Source organism: Cotesia typhae, unplaced genomic scaffold, assembly GCF_013202065.1.
Source record: "Cotesia typhae breed Kobodo isofemale line unplaced genomic scaffold, CoteBio_Ctyphae contig_48, whole genome shotgun sequence".
In the NCBI taxonomy this organism is placed as follows: domain Eukaryota; kingdom Metazoa; phylum Arthropoda; class Insecta; order Hymenoptera; family Braconidae; genus Cotesia; species Cotesia typhae.
In genome coordinates, this window is record NW_027423756.1 from 12531578 (window position 1) to 12550215 (window position 18638).

General features: G+C 27.5%; 3 protein-coding genes across 4 annotated transcripts; 1 reads left to right on the forward strand and 2 right to left on the reverse strand.

Moving 5' to 3' along the window:
* Positions 1-1578: 1578 nt before the first annotated feature.
* On the reverse strand, positions 1579-7056 carry LOC141529707 (protein white-like). Of its 2 annotated transcripts, XM_074246384.1 has the most exons (11): positions 6358-7056; positions 5458-5695; positions 4583-4893; positions 4310-4508; positions 3679-3817; positions 3254-3593; positions 3059-3190; positions 2748-2976; positions 2089-2194; positions 1844-2015; positions 1579-1747 (listed from the first exon to the last, which is right to left on the reverse strand). In XM_074246384.1, exons 1-11 carry the CDS (start codon positions 6445-6447, stop codon positions 1640-1642), a joined length of 2064 nt encoding a protein of 687 aa, XP_074102485.1. In that variant the 5' UTR covers positions 6448-7056; the 3' UTR covers positions 1579-1639. The 2 variants fall into 2 exon arrangements, with proteins under 2 accessions (XP_074102485.1, XP_074102484.1); XM_074246383.1 differs by having other exon boundaries at positions 3059-3593.
* Positions 7057-7582: 526 nt separating this feature from the next.
* On the reverse strand, positions 7583-18617 carry Pi3k92e (phosphatidylinositol 3-kinase 92E). The gene is made up of 8 exons (XM_074246156.1): positions 17979-18617; positions 17077-17532; positions 13439-13873; positions 12930-13360; positions 12130-12681; positions 11470-12054; positions 10931-11393; positions 7583-10574 (listed from the first exon to the last, which is right to left on the reverse strand). Exons 1-8 carry the CDS (start codon positions 18120-18122, stop codon positions 10443-10445), a joined length of 3198 nt encoding a protein of 1065 aa, XP_074102257.1. The 5' UTR covers positions 18123-18617; the 3' UTR covers positions 7583-10442.
* On the forward strand, positions 14321-17063 carry Spindly (spindle apparatus coiled-coil protein 1 spindly). Its single transcript, XM_074246157.1, has 6 exons — positions 14321-14794; positions 14919-15219; positions 15395-15515; positions 15755-16067; positions 16141-16297; positions 16382-17063. Exons 1-6 carry the CDS (start codon positions 14526-14528, stop codon positions 16955-16957), a joined length of 1737 nt encoding a protein of 578 aa, XP_074102258.1. The 5' UTR covers positions 14321-14525; the 3' UTR covers positions 16958-17063.
* Positions 18618-18638: the final 21 nt, after the last annotated feature.

Genomic DNA, 18638 nt, shown 5'->3' on the forward strand with positions numbered 1-18638 from the left:
TATTCATTCAAAGTTATCGGCAAAGTATTATTTTATTTATTTATGTCATAAGTTTTCGGGTTATCAGAGGTCAAGTCCCAACAATTACTTCCAATAATTACTCTGATATCGAAAAATGCGATTGTTATTTTGCCGCTTAAAAAAATTGTTGATTTAACGAATTGTTTTTCTAATGATATTCTTATAAATTGATATTTTGTAAATCTTAAAGTATGGATTAATGTAATCGAAGTCGCGAAACCTTATACTTTTACCATTATTCTTTAGCAGCGCGCTTATTAATTTTATAAAAAATTATAATAACTTTGCTGGCTATAAAGTTTCATAATAATTAAAAATTTATTTTAATTAATTTTCCGTCATAATACTAAAAATTTAAATAGTTGAATAAAAATTAAAAATAAATATTATTATTAGCACTTGTTTAGAATTATAAGATTAAGATTAAATAAATTAATAATTTATTTATAGTTTAGCGTAGAAAATTAATTAATATCACACTTACTAATCACTTTTTTCAATAATTACAATTTAACTATTAACTATCGATAAAATATCTATTATAAAGTCAAAGTGTAAATAAATAAAGTAATTACGCGTTCGCAACTCTAAGCATGCACTGACGTAATTTAAAACTCAACGATATCAAGTATCGGATAAAACCATCAGCTACGAATCACTTTTCTATATATTCAAATAAATATTTTTTTAACCCTTTGAAGCAGTCGCACGGTGTATCTATCAACCGGTTTGTCACGACATCAATATCGACGCGGTCTTGTGTCCCTGCGGACAGGAAATAAAATTCCTTACACTGGTGAATGTTACGTTTTAAATCTTTTGAGACAGCTTGTGGTATTCGGTAATCAGAAAAAAATTTTTTTTGATTTGTTATCGAAGAATATTTTTGTTTTTTTATTCAAACTAGCGCAGAGGTCAGTTGTGATATTGTATCCAAAGTTTATTTCAATACTTTCTATTATCAATTTTATTTAGGACTGTTTTTTTTTTTTTTTTTTTATTAAATGATGTCATTAGTACATGAACTTAAAAGTTATTATCAAAAAAGTCATGAAATTTTACATTATTTTGAAATACATTGTTTTATCTTTTTTTAATCATCAAAATATAAATAATACCAAGAAATTTTTTACACTTGTAATCAATATTATTAAGAGAATAAGCAAATTTTTAAAGTTTTATATTATTCTCACCAATAATTAATTTATTATGATAAATATTTAGGCTGCATTCGAAAATGCTCTATCTCTAGATACATAATGAAGAAATGACCTTGTATCTTGTGAAATATTGACATTTTTGAAGATATAAGATCATCCCGATGTCACACTCATCAAGACCTTTCATTTGAGTACCCACATCAATTTTTCATATATTTATATATTATATATATATATATGTGTATATATAAAAAATATATGAAAAATTGATGTGGGTACTCAAATGGAAGCTCTTGATGAGTGTAACATCGGGATGAGCTTATATCTTAAAATACGTCAATATTTAAGAAAGTACAGTGCAATTAAACAAAAAACAAATTTTCGTATAATTAATTTTTTTTATTGATTAAAAATTTAATAAAAATACAAGAATTATTACATAAAATTTTTGAAAAAAATTATTTAAAAGCTTTGCGAAGTGCTTTTAAGTAGAGTGCCAAAAATGCTAGGAACCGAAAGCTGATGATGAGGACGATAAGACCGACAATGTCGACCCAAAAATCTTTCTGAAAAAATAAAAAATAATTTAAATAAATTATATAGAACAACTTAGACCTTAAAGACACACAGTGAATATTTAATGGAATGGAATGACCGCAAACCTCGTCAAAGTTGTATGTCTGCAGAACCATATGACCACTTTTAGGGCAAGTTGCGTTACTCCGTGTGCAAGCAATCGTTTCAACCTCAGACCACTGATTTATTAGAAGAGCCTCGTTACCATAACGAAACCATGAGAGAAATGAAAACCATTCAAAGTACGAGGGTACAGATCTGATAAATAATTCAATTTATTTTTTTATTGATAATTTAAATGATTAATAATTATAAAATATAATTAACTCACGCGGTATTTAAGAAAAAACCTCCAAATAGTAAAAATGGAATTATTACAGGTGGTCCTATTGATAAAGCCATTGAAATATTCATACTGACACACGAAATAAAATACCCTGAGTGTAAAAAAAAATATTGACACAATTAATTGTCTAATTAAATTAATTTGAAAATTTGTCTGTTGTTTGTAGTAATAATTGATAACGTTTCCGATTAAACAATCGAGTTTACACATAATTGTATGTGTTTGTTCAGGTACGCCTCTGAGAAATACAATATTCATGATCCATGTAACTCTATCAAGTGAGAATAAATATAATATAATCCTACTCATTCTTAATATCAGATTCATGTAGTATGTTCTTAATAAAACACCATTTTTATCCATGAAAAAAGATAAGAAAATGAAATGAATATTTGTGTCATCTTATAGTGGTTATAAACTACTGTATAAAATGTAAAAGGCTACTGATAAAAATTTTTATCTTCTTTAAAAACTCTAAAGTTATTCAAAAATAATTAGTAAAAATTTTTTTAAATTAAAATGGTCTAGAAAATACATTTTTTTTTTTATTTTTTCTCGTTCCTGTAAATGTTTACTAATAATTATTAATTTATTAATTATTAATTATAAATAATGAAATCCACCATTAAATTAATAATATTTACCAAATGAAGTAGCGACATTTGCTACAAGAGTAATAATTCCAGTGGTTATAAAAAAATGATCAATTCCTGGATACAATCCAATTAGCGGATAAACGATTGAGGTGAATAGCAGCGGTACAGCGATGAAAATAGGAGCTTCGGCTAATGTTTTACAAATAAAGTATACTTCTGTTCTGTACATTCCATTCCGGTGTTCTCGTAGAAAAATCGGGAGTTCTGCGCAAAAAACCTAAAAAGTGAACCGTAGAAATTTTTTTTACAAATTTCCATTCGGGTTAAATAATAACAATAGTATTAATTAAATTACTGACTGTAATTACGGCAAATACATTTTGGAATGTCATATTAGTAAGAAAAATAAAAAGCGCTCCATTAATATTCATAACGCCGTCTTGATCCAATTTTTGGCCGTAATAAATAACTCCGATTAGGAGCGAAACCATCTGTAGGGAAAAAATAAAAAAATGTGTAAAATTTTTCAACAGAATTTTTCTAATTAAACTCACCAGAGTTTGAAGCAATCGCACTTTAATAAGAATAGGCTCTTTGATAACAGACAACCAAGATCGCCATAAAACAGCTCGAAACTGTTCGCACCAAGAAGCTTTATAAGGTGATCTATTGTTGTTGTTTCTATGATACTTAGCAAGCTTAAAAGAATCTTGGAACTCGCCCTGAATAGTTTCAGCCTCAAGCGCTATTTTAATTCCGTTATCACTTCGCTGGAATGTGTCGCACACTGTGTTTATCGTGTGTCTGCATTCTATTTCACGGCCTGCAACCACCGCTAAAACCTGGACGAAGTAGTCGGCTGGGTTGTAGTTACTCGGACAAACGGCTCCCATGCTAAAAAATGGTTTATCAAAAATTTTTTGTCAAAGTTTTAAAATTATCAATCGAGTAATTAGATTTTCCGTAAATAAAAATTTACGATTTAAAAAAGGTGTAAGCTTGATCAGCGGTTCCCATAAAAGCGACCCGGCCTTCTGCCATCAGTAGTATTCTATCAAAAAGAGCGAAAAGCTCTGAAGACGGTTGATGAAGAGTAGCGATTATTGTTTTACCCTGAGCTAGAATAATTATCATTTTATATTTTTTTTTTTTTTTTTTTTTTTTTTTTTTTTATTATTTCGACCTTCTAATTAGCAAATTGTCTAAGTCCATTTTAGAGAATCTTCTATTTGAACGAAAAAATAATTTTAAAATTTATTATCACTTCAAAAACCATTTTGTATTTAATAGAGGTGTAATATTTTGATTTGGATCATTCAAATAATTTATAATTTGATTATTGCTACATCAAAATGTTTAAAAATCATCCTCTAAAAAACAAAGAGTTCGAATAATTGCTAATTAGACCGTAAATTTTAATTCTCACTCAAAAAAAATTAAATTTGAATCAAGTAAATAATTTTTAAGAACTCTATGTCCTTGATTTAAGTAGAAAAATTCTTAAACTAAGAAATTTTCGTTGGTTTAAATAAATTTCACTTGATTCAAGAATTTTTTTCTTAATTCAAATTAATTTTTTAATAAGTCTTTAAATTATTTATTTTTGTTACCAGCCAAAGCCTTCAAAACAGAAACAACTTGATGGGCCATGAAGGAATCTAAACCTGATGTCGGCTCGTCGCAAAACATCAGAGGCGGATTTGTAAGGACCTCCGATGCAAAGGACAATCGTTTCATTTCTCCACCCGAGAGGCCTTTTACTCTACCAGGTACTCCAATTATTGTATTTCGGCATTTGGTTAAGGCAAGCTGATGATTATTTTTTTTTTTTAATAATTTATGATTAAAGATTAAAGATTTAAAATTAAAATTAATTCGTTTACTTCAGAGATAACGTCATTGACCCTTTCAACTCTTTGTCTATAGGGGATATGTCTATCCATCCGCACCATGGCTTGGAACAGAAGGTGCTCTCTAACAGTCAGAGTCCCGACAAATAAATCATCTTGTTGAACGTATGCGGTCCTCGAGGTGAGCACACTTGATGTCACTCTTCGGCCGTTTGCAGCCATTGTTCCTGACACCGTAATTCCTCTGCCGGATCTAAAGGTAAGTGCATTTAGTAACGTTGTTTTTCCAGCTCCTGATGAGCCCATTATTACTAATAATTCTCCTGGATATGCTACTCCTGATACTAAAAAAAAATACTCATAATTAATTTGGTTTTATATACATTAGAAAAATATTCTTCGATAATTTTAATTTTTAATAATTATACACTGGAAAAAAAAAATTAACTTCAAGAAAAAAAATTTTTTTACTTTAATTAAAATCAACTAATTATTTTGATAATTATGCAGAACTGGCGCTATAACTCTATTTTTGAGTGTAAAAAATCGAAAAATTGATCTTTTTGAATGTTTTATTTTTTTAAATAACAATTTGAAAATTTTTCACGGCGAATTTATGATAAAAAGTATAAAATTGAATATTTTGGTGATTTTTTTTTCATTTGAAGTTCAAAAATTTATAATTTAGATATTTTTCAAAAAAATGAAGCCGATTCTTTTTTTTCCAGTTATTGAAACATTTTTTTTTCCTAAAGAGCGATAAGAACGATTTTTATCATTATCAAAATTTTAAAATTATTTTTTTGATTAAAATTAATTTTTTTTTTTACTACGTAAAAAAATTAAAATCTAAAATCTTGATAAAAATATTTATCAAAGCTAATTTGTAAAGCTAGGCATCTTATTACCGTCTTTCAAAATATGTTTTTGCTCAACGGGTTTTTGTTTGCGGTAAAATCGATCCCAAGCTCGAGTATTTCGTTGCATACAGTAGACATTAACATCACTCCATGTGAATGTAATTTTATCCGAACAATCCAGTATGACTTCAACTTCTGATCTCAAAGAAACCGCTGGATCCATTTGTAATTCGCTTCGAATATTTTGATCAGGCGCGTCGGCCTGTTGATTTCCATTGCAGCCATACTGTTATAAAAAATAATTTTTATTTCTTCAAACAAACATTCATCTAAATCTAAATAACTCTGCTAATTTGAAATAAAAAAAGTTAAATGTTATTTAATTATTGCAATAAATTTATAAATTTATCGTTATCAGCAAATGCATAAAACTGCGCTCTTATAAATGAATTCACTTAATCTAATTATTATTTTCCAAGATGAGTAATTGTAAATTACGCAACTCATTATCGTTGACACTTTTACTTTTTTTTTTATTGAGTGAAAATTAAAGAAACAAACAAGATAATTTTTTTTTAATTAATTTTTTGGAAAAATTAAATTTTTGGTATGAATTATTTACACAGTAAAAAATTTTGCGTCAATTCCTCAAAAAATTTTGTGTTAAAAATTTTTTTGTCAAATATTTAACACTTTTTTCTGTTAATTTAATACAATAAATGTTAAATTTATTCATAAAAGTATTAAATATTTAACACAAAAATTTTTGACGCAAAATTTTTTACTGTGTATTTTTAATCCCCGAAGGGTTCTCAATTTCTTTGGGAAGCCGTTCCTGTTTTTTTTAATACGGCTTCCATGAATTTATTTCAAAGGGACCCTTCTTTTTTATTATCACTGAATTATCTAACTTAATTAAATTATAAAATAATTTATAAAACTACTTACATAAACTGAATTATAAGTCCGAGGAATAGAACTGGTAGATCCAATTGACTCGGCATTTATCAACGGGCGATTTTCTTCCGAATTAGTCATTTAAAAAAAAAAAAAGAAATTCTTCAAATAATTGATTAATTAAATTAAACTAAAACTTTTCAAGTTGATAAAGAATAAAATAATTCTATTTTCTCCTTTTACATTATTTATTGCAAAATATCATGCCACTTATATCACACAATTGTTTCCTCGGGAGTTCTTTATGTTTATAGTTCTCCAGAAAAAATCTAAATATATTTAAACTGTTGAACTAATTAGATACTCATGGCTATTAATATTAATATTAAAAAAAAAAATTTTTTTTGATTAGATACTCTTCTCTGAAATGATAAATTCTTGTATTTTCAAATTCGGTTTCTTTCGAGATTTTACAATCACAGACTAATTAAAGAACAAATTTTTAAAGATAATAAATAAACGCTGTGTAAACGTTTAAATCTGCAACAGCATCACTAATCGTCTTACTGTCTCGCAAATGTTATCTATGGTTTGCAAAATAAGTTTCTTGAAAATAATTTATGTAACAAAATTTAACGCGCTAATTTTCTATCAAAATAACTATTAAATTTTTTATAAATACAAATTAATAAATAATGATTGTAAAATTTATTTTTAAAAAATATAAGTGATGAATAGAATTGACGTTTCGAGACGGACGATCGAATACTGACTGAATAGTAAGCTACTGTCCAAGTTCGCACTGTAGTGAGTAAATATACACACTGAGGGTACTATGTAAAGGTACTATGTACCTTTAAGATGTGCATTTATATGAGGAATCATTAATCTATATTATTAAAAAAATTAGCGAAATTTTGTGGCCAGTGTTTTTGTTCAATAAAATAGGATTTTATGATTAAATTTGGTATCGTTGGAAAGGTCTTGACCTGAAGTTGTGCCTTTTCAATGATTCATATTTTTTTTTTAAATAGTTTATTTATTATGACAATTTTTAGAAGTTATTATAAATAGATTTGAATTTAGCGATAAACAAAATTTGTTTATTTATTTATTTTGGTTTGTACACATGAAAATTCATTTAGCAGATCTTTAATAATTTTTAGAACTTTTTTTACCAAATAAATTATGGCAAGAAAATTTTTTTAAAAAATTGACAAATTTTTAACAGAAAAAAATTAACAAAATATTATTTAAATTAGCATACTATTGCCAATAATTTTTATTTTTATTTAATTACATAATTAATTTATAAATAACGTTGAAATACATTGATTTTGGTTTATTAAAAGCTAAATAAATATTTATAAGAATAATTTAACGAAGCAATTATAAATAATTAAATCATAGTGATGAATTTTCATCAAATATTGGAGTAAACTATTTAATTCATCGTAATTAATCTCTTCAAAAATTTATAGTTGACCTTGAGACAAAAAAAATTATAAAGATTGATTAAAAAAAAAAAAAATATTTCATAACAATTTTTTATTTTATTTTTCCTTTTTTGTAAACTTTTTTGTCAATCACTCAACGGTCAATTGTAGCTTATTTCGTCACTCAAAATCGAACTAGTTTTGAATTATCATTCAACAGACTCAACGTAACATCTGTACAATTATATACACACTCTTAAACATCACTAATAGCCAAAATCCCACCATATTTACTTATTTTTTATTTTTTAAACACATGGAACTTGCGAACAATTGACAAAAAAAATACTCCTTACGCGTTAAAATTAAGCCAGATTATTTGCTTGTACATACCGGCTTATTTATATTGAATCAAGCGCAATTTAACTGTAGGTCAATATTATTATTATTTATTATTATTAATCATAACTTTAACCATTAAAATAAAAATTAAAAAATGAACAAAAATTATTATAAACTTAAAGATAAATTAAAATTATTATTTTTTATAATTATAATTAATTGATTAATTAAATTATTATTTTTTAATTTAAATTACTTGGGCATGATTTCAAGCGAAAGGAAATCGATGAAACTATTATTTTTTTTAATTACTGTTATAAATACAATTAAAAATAACCAACTGCAAATAAATATATTTATATTCTATCATTTAAAAAAAAAAAAAAAAAAAATGAGAAATATTTTTACCAACTTTAACAAAAAAAAAAAAAAAAAAATTAATAGACAAATTCAAAATATTTTGCAGCAAACAAAATAAATATAAAATAATTTTGCAGTTAAAATTTCATTCGTATTTCCTCTTAATTTATAATATATTGAACACTTCGTATACATTACTAACAATTCGATTGAAAAAAAAAATATTTTTTTTTCAGTTATTATCATTAGCCCAATGCTCGATGTAGGTTTCACTAAATCTAATTAATGTTTATACAAATCATAACTACATTAAAATAGTGTAATTATATTAATAGCACTAATAATCATTGAACATAATTATAATGGTAATAATAATATTTTTTGATAATCAATTAATAATAATTGCATTGCGGTTGGTTGCATTGCGACCAAACTTAAAAGGAAACTTCTCTTTTCTTAGTTTTAAAATAAAATTATAACTATTTCGTCCGTACAGACACTTATGTATTTTCAGTGAGCTTGAATAATAACTTATTATTAAATTATATTAAAGACAGATTATCAGTATCATATTATTAAAGATTTATCAAATAATATTTATTTTTGAATTTTACTAGTGAAAAATTCTATTTTTATTTTTTATTTATTCACCATTACTTTTAGAAGAACAATTATAATTTTATATTGAAAAAAATTTTAGTTAAAATAATATTTTTGTGCGTATTAAAATTTATTTATTGCTGTTTTTGTTTAGTAGATTCAAAAAATTTTAATAATTATTTGCAAGTGGGGTCAAACCTATTTTTGGCCATATTTAAGTTGAAAAAAATTTTGGCTATCATTTTTTTTTGGATAAAATTTTTATTTTGTCTTTTTTTTTTAATTTTTTTGATATATTTTTTTTTTATGCATTTAAAAAAAAATGTAAATAAAATTAAAAAGAAATTTCGTTCAAAAAAATGAAAATTAAAATCGTTGACCCCACTTGTAAATATTTACCAAAATTCCAAAAGTAGTGGTAAATAAATTTAAAAAAAAAAAAAAAAAAAAAAATGAACTATCCTACAAAAAATAAAAGAAATAATTTTAAAGTAAAAGTACATACTCTAAGACATCGTGAGTTAAGCTATTAGTCTTTAATTAAGACACTTTATAATAAAATTAGCAATTTATCCTATTTATATTGGCACTTGTCTATGTGATTGGCATTGGAAACGGTGCCTGCGTCAGTGATTGTACTGTTTCAATTTTCCTACTTTTCTCTTACACTTTTTCATTTGTTAATTCATATATTCAACTTATCGCAAATGTACAAAGCAACTCTGTCACCAATTGAACAATTAAATTTAAAAAAAAAAAAAATCCTAGCGCCAAATATAGCAAGAGCTTTTAAGAAAAAAATTTTTTTTTTATCCGTAATTGATAAGTCGGTTTTAATATTCTTACGTTTGCATATGAAAAATTACTATAAAGTATTCTTGCATCATGATACAGTTACACGGCCAATCATTACATCTATCACGAAATATTAACAGTCATGTTTTATATTTTATACAAGACTAACGAGTGGAGTCAGTGATTAATTGTATTATTTATAATTATTATTACGATGTTTTATTTTTATATAATTATTAGTATTAATATCATTACTATTAGCATTATTGAAAAATTTACTAAATGTATGATTATGAATTATTGCTATTACTTTGAATTGCCACGAGCATACAGATAAACATTTACATCCTCGTTTTAATGAACATTACACTCTTAAGATAAAAAAGTCTCCATCACATTTGGCAATGTTTATTTATTTATTTATTTTTTTTGTCCTATTATTATTTATTAAAGAACTATGAAATCTCATAAAATAAATCACTGACAATAACCACTCTCAGTCAGAATAGTCGTAAAAACAAATTTATAATTTCTGAGCACTTGCAGTCTTACTTGTTCTTTTTTTTTTTTTTTATTTTTGTCATTAATTATTTATTTATTTATTTACATTGCTTTATTGTTCTTGGCGACATTATGCGACGCCCAATTTAACGAAGTTTTCCATGAATTAACAAGAGCTTCATTAAACTTACTCCTGAAATGATTTTGTGCTTCTTCTTCTGACATTTCCAATACCTGTAATTTTTCAATAATTTATATTATTAAGGAATGACCTTGTATCTTGTGAAAAATTGAAATTTTTAAAGATATAAGCTCATCCTGATGTTACATTCATCAAGACCTTTCATTCGAGTACCCACATCAATTTTTCATATATTTTATATATATTATATATATGTATTTATGAAAAATATATCAAAATGCATGTGGGTACTCAAATGAAAGCTCTTGATGAGTGTAACCCCGAAATGAGCTTATATTTTAAAAAATGTCAATATTTAAGAAAGTACAGTGCAATTTAACAAAAGTTGCTAGTATCAATTAATCTCAATTACAAATTAAATTATTAAAAAAAAAAAATTTTGACTTACCAATGTGTCTCTTAAATAATTAAGATCTTTCTCGCAAGAGAGTTCTGGCAATCCAGTTGATATCATCATAGCAAAAAGTGAAACAATCAACCCGCCATGACACCTCAATACCGAAAAAGCAGTTTCACAGTACTCCTGAAACCTCTGAAACTCTGGAGCTTGACTCTTTTTCGCTTGTCCCTTATTAATAACATGAACAAAATCATTAGTGAGTACGAAGGGTACACGCTCACGCTTGACTCCGAATTTTTCTTTGAAGTGACCTAGAATATGCCCGAAATCCACATGGAACAACTGTCCACTTTTCTTCACCATAATATTGTCCGGGTGACGGTCAGCTATTCCAAGAATATAAGTCGCGACACTGTAGCCCGTGCAACTGAGAGTGAACTCTTCGATAGCTTTATCGAGCTCCGGTTTTGTTGAATTGTGATCCTTGAGCCAAGCGATCAACGAACCGCATCTGAAATATTAATTTAATTAAATCCTATTTCTTGAATAAGAAAATTTTATTTTTTTAAATATTTAAAAATACAAACTTGAAAGCAGCTGTAGCTGAAAATATATTTTTTTCTTTTTGTATATTCGCAATTGTCTCAGCATTCAAGACAACTTCAATCATCCCAGTTTTATGGTCAGTAGATATGCAATTATATAAATTCATACGAAAGTCTAAGCCTTCTTCTTTCCATAATTTATCCATTATTTTAATTATCTGTAATGTTAACATATCTTGTCTCAAATCATCTCCGTGTTTCATGATTACATATATGTCTTCTCCAAATGTGTCTGCATTTTCAAACACAAGCCACAGTGGTTTCATTTTACTGTCCATAATACGACATTTCTCCGCTCGGATTCGTCGCAATCGATAGCGCGGGTCCAGTGGATTTAATACATTAGACAGCGCCTCTTGGCAATGCTCTTCTTGCAAAAAATCGTGCAAATATTGCAGCGCAGCTTTGCGATCTTTTCTAAGCTTTATTTGTTCAGATAAATTCTTCAATTTATTTAACAATTCAACTTGTTTCTTTAAATGTTTCATATGTTGTTGAGCTCCTCGGCAATAAGCCTCAAGTATTAATCCAAATCTCACTGATACCGACGCTACGTGCATTTCAGGCCTAAGATAAAGAATTAAATATTTCATTTTAAAAATAAATTAATTAAACAGTCAAAAATTTTAGATAAAAACTTACCTGAGATGCCAGAATAAATAGTGACCTATCCTCTGGTTATCCAGCGCTCGCCTTAGCAAAAATTCAGTGAGATCGCACGACAAGTAATTTTCGTGCTTCAACGCTTGAACTAATTGCAGCAAATAGAGATTTAATTCTTCATCTCTCAGGTCTTTCAAACAGCGAACAGCGAAACTCCTGACATTTTGGTCCGCGTATGCAAAGTCTAGAAGCTCGAGAGCTTTCTCCACCGAGAGTTTCGGCCACTGCTGTATTAAAGCTGTAGCTTCAGCGACTTCTCTGTGATCATTCCACTCGACACACTGCAGCAATTTCGGTAACAAATTCGGCATTTTAGTAAGACACTGTCTTCTCAAAGCCCACATTGTCTTTTTTTCTTGCTCATGAAGCTCGTGCAGTGGATAACGATCTGCTAATAATTTTAATTGCTCCCATTGCTGTTCGTTTGCCTCCAATTCAAGGCTACGGTCTTCAGAAGACTCGCGTAATTTCGATGCGTACTCCACGAGTTTTTCGGGTGTTGGGTAGAGAACCGATTTATCTTTTCCGTAACTATGAAGTAATTTAATAACATTATCATTTAGTTTTTTAAAAAAAAAATTTATACATTGCATTACTAAAATAAAAATTTTTTTTCTTCCATCGACTAGAGAATGCATAAAAGTAAAAATTTAGTAAAAAAAATTTTTACACGTCTTTTTGATTTTGGTAACGCGATATAATTTAATTTAATTAAATACTAGGACAGATATTTTGCTTTCTAATAATAAATTATTATTAATTATTTAATTATTACTTACTTGGGAAACGTGAGCATGAGAGCAGCAGCTCGGTCTATGTGTGGATTAGATACAACAGTACCAAGCGGATGAAGTAGGTCTTCATTTTGCATCTCTTCAGCATAAGTCCAGGTGTAGAGTGTCATTGCACCTGTTTTCAACTGAGACTTGAAGTCATAAATAGCGGTATTAGCCCACCACATTGCGTTTATAAAGTACTCTTGTTTAGAATCTTTAATCATTCTACGATTTTTTAGGCCTTTTCCTGATTTGCTTAACTCGTAAAGGACAAAACACAGCTTAGCATTTTTAGGTATGTCTTTAACACGAAGATCAAATTTAAGTGTTTCATTCCAGATACAACTACCGTCTGGTGAAACGGTCATTTCTTTGGTTTTTCGACTCTCGCAGAGTGATTTACCACCGTGAAATAAACCAGCTTGTAGTCCGACCTTTAAAAATTAAATTCGTAATTTATTATTAAAAATTTTTATAATAAGAAAAAATATTATTTTTTTAAAAATAAATACCTCGACAGTTCGATGAGCAGCGTCACAGTTTAATCGTGAAATTCCATTGACTATAAACTCGAAATAATTATCGAGTTTAAGGGCGGATATGTGTTTGCCTTTTTTTCGTAACGTTAAAGTTGAAAAAGTTGGCCGCGATCGCTTGAGTGAATCCAGTTCTGGATTTTCTAACGAGTTATCGTTGTCGATCATAACATTGCGAATGCTTACTGTTATCAATGTTGGTGACACATCCCTAGATATGCAATCCTGAATGTATGTGTATTGAATTAATGGATTCTCGCCAATTAAATATTCTTCTTGGCCGCATATCTTCAGTGTAAAATCATTCGGCTTTTCACCCTTTGACATCAGTGTGTTCGCACGTTTGTTTAATATTAAAACTATTAATTGATATGGTGTTGTATCGTGAGATACTTGGAAGGTATATGTCGTCTGAAATAGTAAGTATTATTATGATTAATTTATCTGTAGAAGCGCTAAAAAATTGTATATGCAATTTTTTTTAAATAATTTTTTAGGCGTAGTTTATTTTTCAAGTAAAATAAAAAAAAATTGTCAAATATCTGTTAATCTTAGTGTTATATTTTTATGATACTAAAATTGAGAGACATTTAAAAATTTTTAGAATTTTTTTTTTATAAATAATTTATACGAAAAAAAAAAAATTTATTAAAAAAATTCCATCTTTAGAAACTCTAAAAAATTATAAATGCAATTTTTTAAAAATAAATTTTTTAGTCTGATTTATTTTTCAAGAAAAATAAAAAAAATTGTCTAAATTTAATTTCTGTAAAATTAAAAATTAATTCAACAAGTTAGGAATTTATTTTATCGACGACTCTGTAACGTAATTAATTTAAAATTCCAAACAAACTTGAAGTTTGAATGACTGTTACACTGTAAACAGAAAAAAGTGCTGAATATCATCACTGATTAAGTGAAGTAAAAAAAATAAACTCATATCTCAGTGGAAGAAAAAAAATCATATCTTAGTGGAAGAAAATTTTTCACAACTAATAATTTACAAAAGTGAATTTCATTGATAATAAATCATCCACCGCATCACCGGTCTTAACCTAAAAGGATGTCGACGCTAGAGAATAATGAGAGTTTAATAAAATTCAATGACAGCGAAATCATAGAAGCTGATGAAATATCTGTCCTCAGAAGACAAGTCAATCAATTGACATCAGAAAATGAAAGCTATAAACAGCAAAACCACTTGCTCCAGGGTAAGCTGTCAGCAAGTGCTACAGTGCAAAATGAACTGATTGAGAATGTTGAATCCCTTGAAGAGTCATTGAAAAAAAACACTCAGTCTGTCGAGCAAAAAATACGGCTAATCAAAACAAAGTATGTCAATATTAATTCTCAGCTGATTGTGACACTGAAATTAGATGAAAATTAATTAAACAGAAATTAGATAATTTTTTTAACAAGTAAATTATGGTAAAAACTAATGGATAAATTTTTTCAGGCATGGAGTCAAAGCTAAAGAGTTGATGGATCGTATCACTGAACTGGAGAGTGATTTATTGATGAAAACTGATAAAATAAATTGTTTAGAAGCTAAATTAAATGAAGCTAATGATAAATTATTGCTTGCTGTTGATTCCGTTTCTGCAATAAATGCAAGCAGAGTAGACGATCCAGATTCTGATGATAGAATTAAAGAGTTATTGCAATTGTTGGCTGATGAGAAGAATAAGTCGTTTAAATTAGAGCAAGCACTCGGGGAATTAGAACAAAGGATGTCTGAAATGACAGAAGTTTATAACGTAATTATTAGCGATTATTTTAATACTAAAATTAGCCGACGTTTTTTATTTATTAAATTAAAACAAAAAAAAAAAATTTTTTTTTTAATTTTCTACAAATTAAATTTTTTTTCAACAAAAAAAAAAGAATTTTTCAACAATCTGATTGATTTATTAAAATTTAATAAATTTATAGGCTACTAAAGAGGAATTAAAAGAAAAATCGAGTGTATTAGAAGCTACAAGAGACGAATTAGCTGAATGTAGAAGTGAATTAATGTTATCAAAAACTACACCGTCTGATCAACAGTCTAAAGGTTTTTATAAATATCAATTTTTTTTTTTTTTTAATTAAATTTAGATAACTACAATTTATAATTACTATTTCTAAGTATGATATTAAAGTTAGCAGTCACTTGGCAATTCTTTAATTTTTTTTTTTTTTTAAACAAATTATTTTTAAAAATTTCTACATAATTATTTTTACCATAATTAATTTATTACAAAAATGATTAAAGTTCAATAAATATCTGGTAATTTAATTTTCATTTTTTAGGCAACTCATTATTTGCTGAAGTAGAAGATAGACGTAAAAAATCATTGGATACAATAACTAAATTGAAAGAAAGTCTTTTAGAAGCGAAAAAAGCTCTGAGTGTAAAAGAAGGAGAAATAAAAGCCCTGAAAGCTGAAAAAGCGGCTCTTCTTACGACGATTCAAGACGACAGAGACGATCAAATTCAGCATAATGCTAATTTAATAGAAAAATATAAAGATAGAATTTCAGAACTGGAAGTTAAGTTGAAAGATCAGCAGAAAAAAGTCTGGCAATTGGAGAAACAGAAACAACCCGTTTGTGATGAGTTTGTGTAATATTTCATTTATTTTTACTTTCATTTCAATTTTTTAGGGCTGATTTATTGAGATAATTTTGTTAATCAGGTATTTCGACAACGAGCTAAGTGCCAAGAGGAAGGAAATAGAAGAGCTTTCATCACAGCTTGAGGGTAAATCAATCAAAGCTTTGATTGAAGAGGAAATAAAGTGTAAAACAAATGAGCAGTTGCGATATTGGCGACGCAAAGCTGTCACCAAGGAGGTGGCTTTTTATTTTACTAATAAAATTATTTTTCATATTAATTGTAGATGTTTTAAATAATTAATTTGGGCCTTGATTTTTTAGGCACAACTTGAAGCAATTAAATGTCGATTAGAAACAGATTCTTCAGCAATTAATCATGAATTATTGAGACTAATTCGACAGACTGGTAGGCCAGACAATAATTTATGTGAGGAAGAAATTAATTCGTCAGTCAGTGTTAAAGTAGTCGACTGTACGCTGAATAACACTGCACGCGTTATGGAAATTCCGATGTTACTAGGTAAAATTAAACCAGCGAGGTCTGTTGATGAATCTTTGGTCATTTTTGAAAAACCAAAACCTCTAGACAGTGATTTGATCGATTTTGTTGAACCAGCTTCGGGTAATCCAGAAGAAATTGAGAATCCGAATGAGTCTGTTTCCGTTTTATCGGAAAAAAGTCACGTAGAAAAAAAAGGGATTTTGAAATCTACAAAAGATGTTTGGAAAACTACTTTCAGTTCAGCTTGTGATGTCAGTATGGGCAAAGAAAACAAGAGTTTAAGATTTTCTGATGACACTGTGGATCCAGAGCCGAAGAAGTTGATTAAACAAATTAGTAATACTCCGAAATATCGAATAATACACGCGTCAAGTAAATCTAAGAATGCTAAATAATATTTTTTACAATGTATCTTTGTCTAATTATTTTTTATAATTATTTACAAGTGAAAAAAAAAAAAATAAATAAATAAAATGAAAAAAAAACAAAATAAAATAAAATAAAATAAACTCACCTCGGTATTTTCAAATTTGGTAACGATAACCATATTGCCATCTTTAAGTCGAGATTCAATATTTTTGGGTATGTCTGGCGTTTGAGCCAGTCTGGGTCGAAACTGATACCGAACTTTTTCCTCCCACTGTTTATTACGTCTTGCTTGTGCATACTCATCCCCGAGAAGTCTAAGTTTCCATCTGAAGTCGTTAACTTCGGAGTTTTTCAATGAAGCAAACTCGTGCAAACCTTTGCCGATCAATGAACCTATTTGGGAATCCAAATTTCTGTCGCTTTTTACACATTCTCTCTCGATGACTTTTAATACAGAGCAGAATGGTTTGACATCACACAGTCGACTTTCGTCTCTTATTTCTTCGGCTTCGGCGTTTGTGTTTATGCATGAAAATACGTAAGATGGTGCGTCTTTTAGTGTACCATGAAGTGGATATTTACTTGCTTCTTCCCATAAATCCTGATGAGAATTGAAATTCAATTAAATAATCAGACTTTTTTAGAATTTTTTTTTATCAATAAAATTATTAAAAAAAAATTTTTAGAGATCAGCTAAATTAATTTGTTTTCTACAATACTAAAGTTAGCCGACGTTTTTAATTTTTTTTTTTTCAATAATTAAATTAAAACATAAAAATTTTTTAAAAATTGAATTTACAGTTTTTCAAATTTTTTATAAATGAAATTTTTTTTTTTAATTTTTTTAATAAAAAAAAACTTCTAAAAATTTTAAACTTGATAATTTTTTAATTTTCTTTAACAAAAAAATTGCATTTTTAATTTATTAAAATTTCAACAAGTCCATTTTTTTTAATAATTTATTTATTAAAAAAAAAATAAAACAATTGTGAAGTGACAGCTAAATTAAATGTAATTTAATAATTAAAATAAATAAAAAAATTTTACCTCTTTAATTTCACCAAAAGTGGTATTGCGATTGACTTCTAATGGTATAATGACACCATTAGGCATAAGGCATGTCAACTCGACATCGTCTGATGGGGTTTTAACCCAAAAATCGTAATTATAAGCCTTGGGTATGTGAACCATTATGATAATAATTATCAATAGCTTGTTATGATGATGATAAATACCAAGAATAAAATGACTCAGACATCGGCAACATCACCATCAATATAACACTGGTTTTTTTCAACAATAAAATAATATTTATAAAACCTACTTATATTAATAATCGTATTAAAATGCCAGGGCCACAATTTGTTTCCATCATTAAGTTTGTAACAATGGATGCATGTACACAATAACAACAAATTATTATTATTTTGAATGTTATTTGTTGTGATGCACATTTGCGTATGCCAACTTTATTTTTTTCAATAACTTTTAGCGTGTTTGTCTGTTATTATTACAATCTTGATTATGGATTACGTTATTTGGCATTTAAATAACTAATAAAGTAATTGACGCACTATGATTCAGATTATAATTACTAATGTTGAATAATGTCACTGAGTTAGAATGTAAATATTATCATCGTACAATGTACGCAATAACGACACAGGTCAGCCATTATTTGTTTCATGTTTGGATTGGTTTGGAATT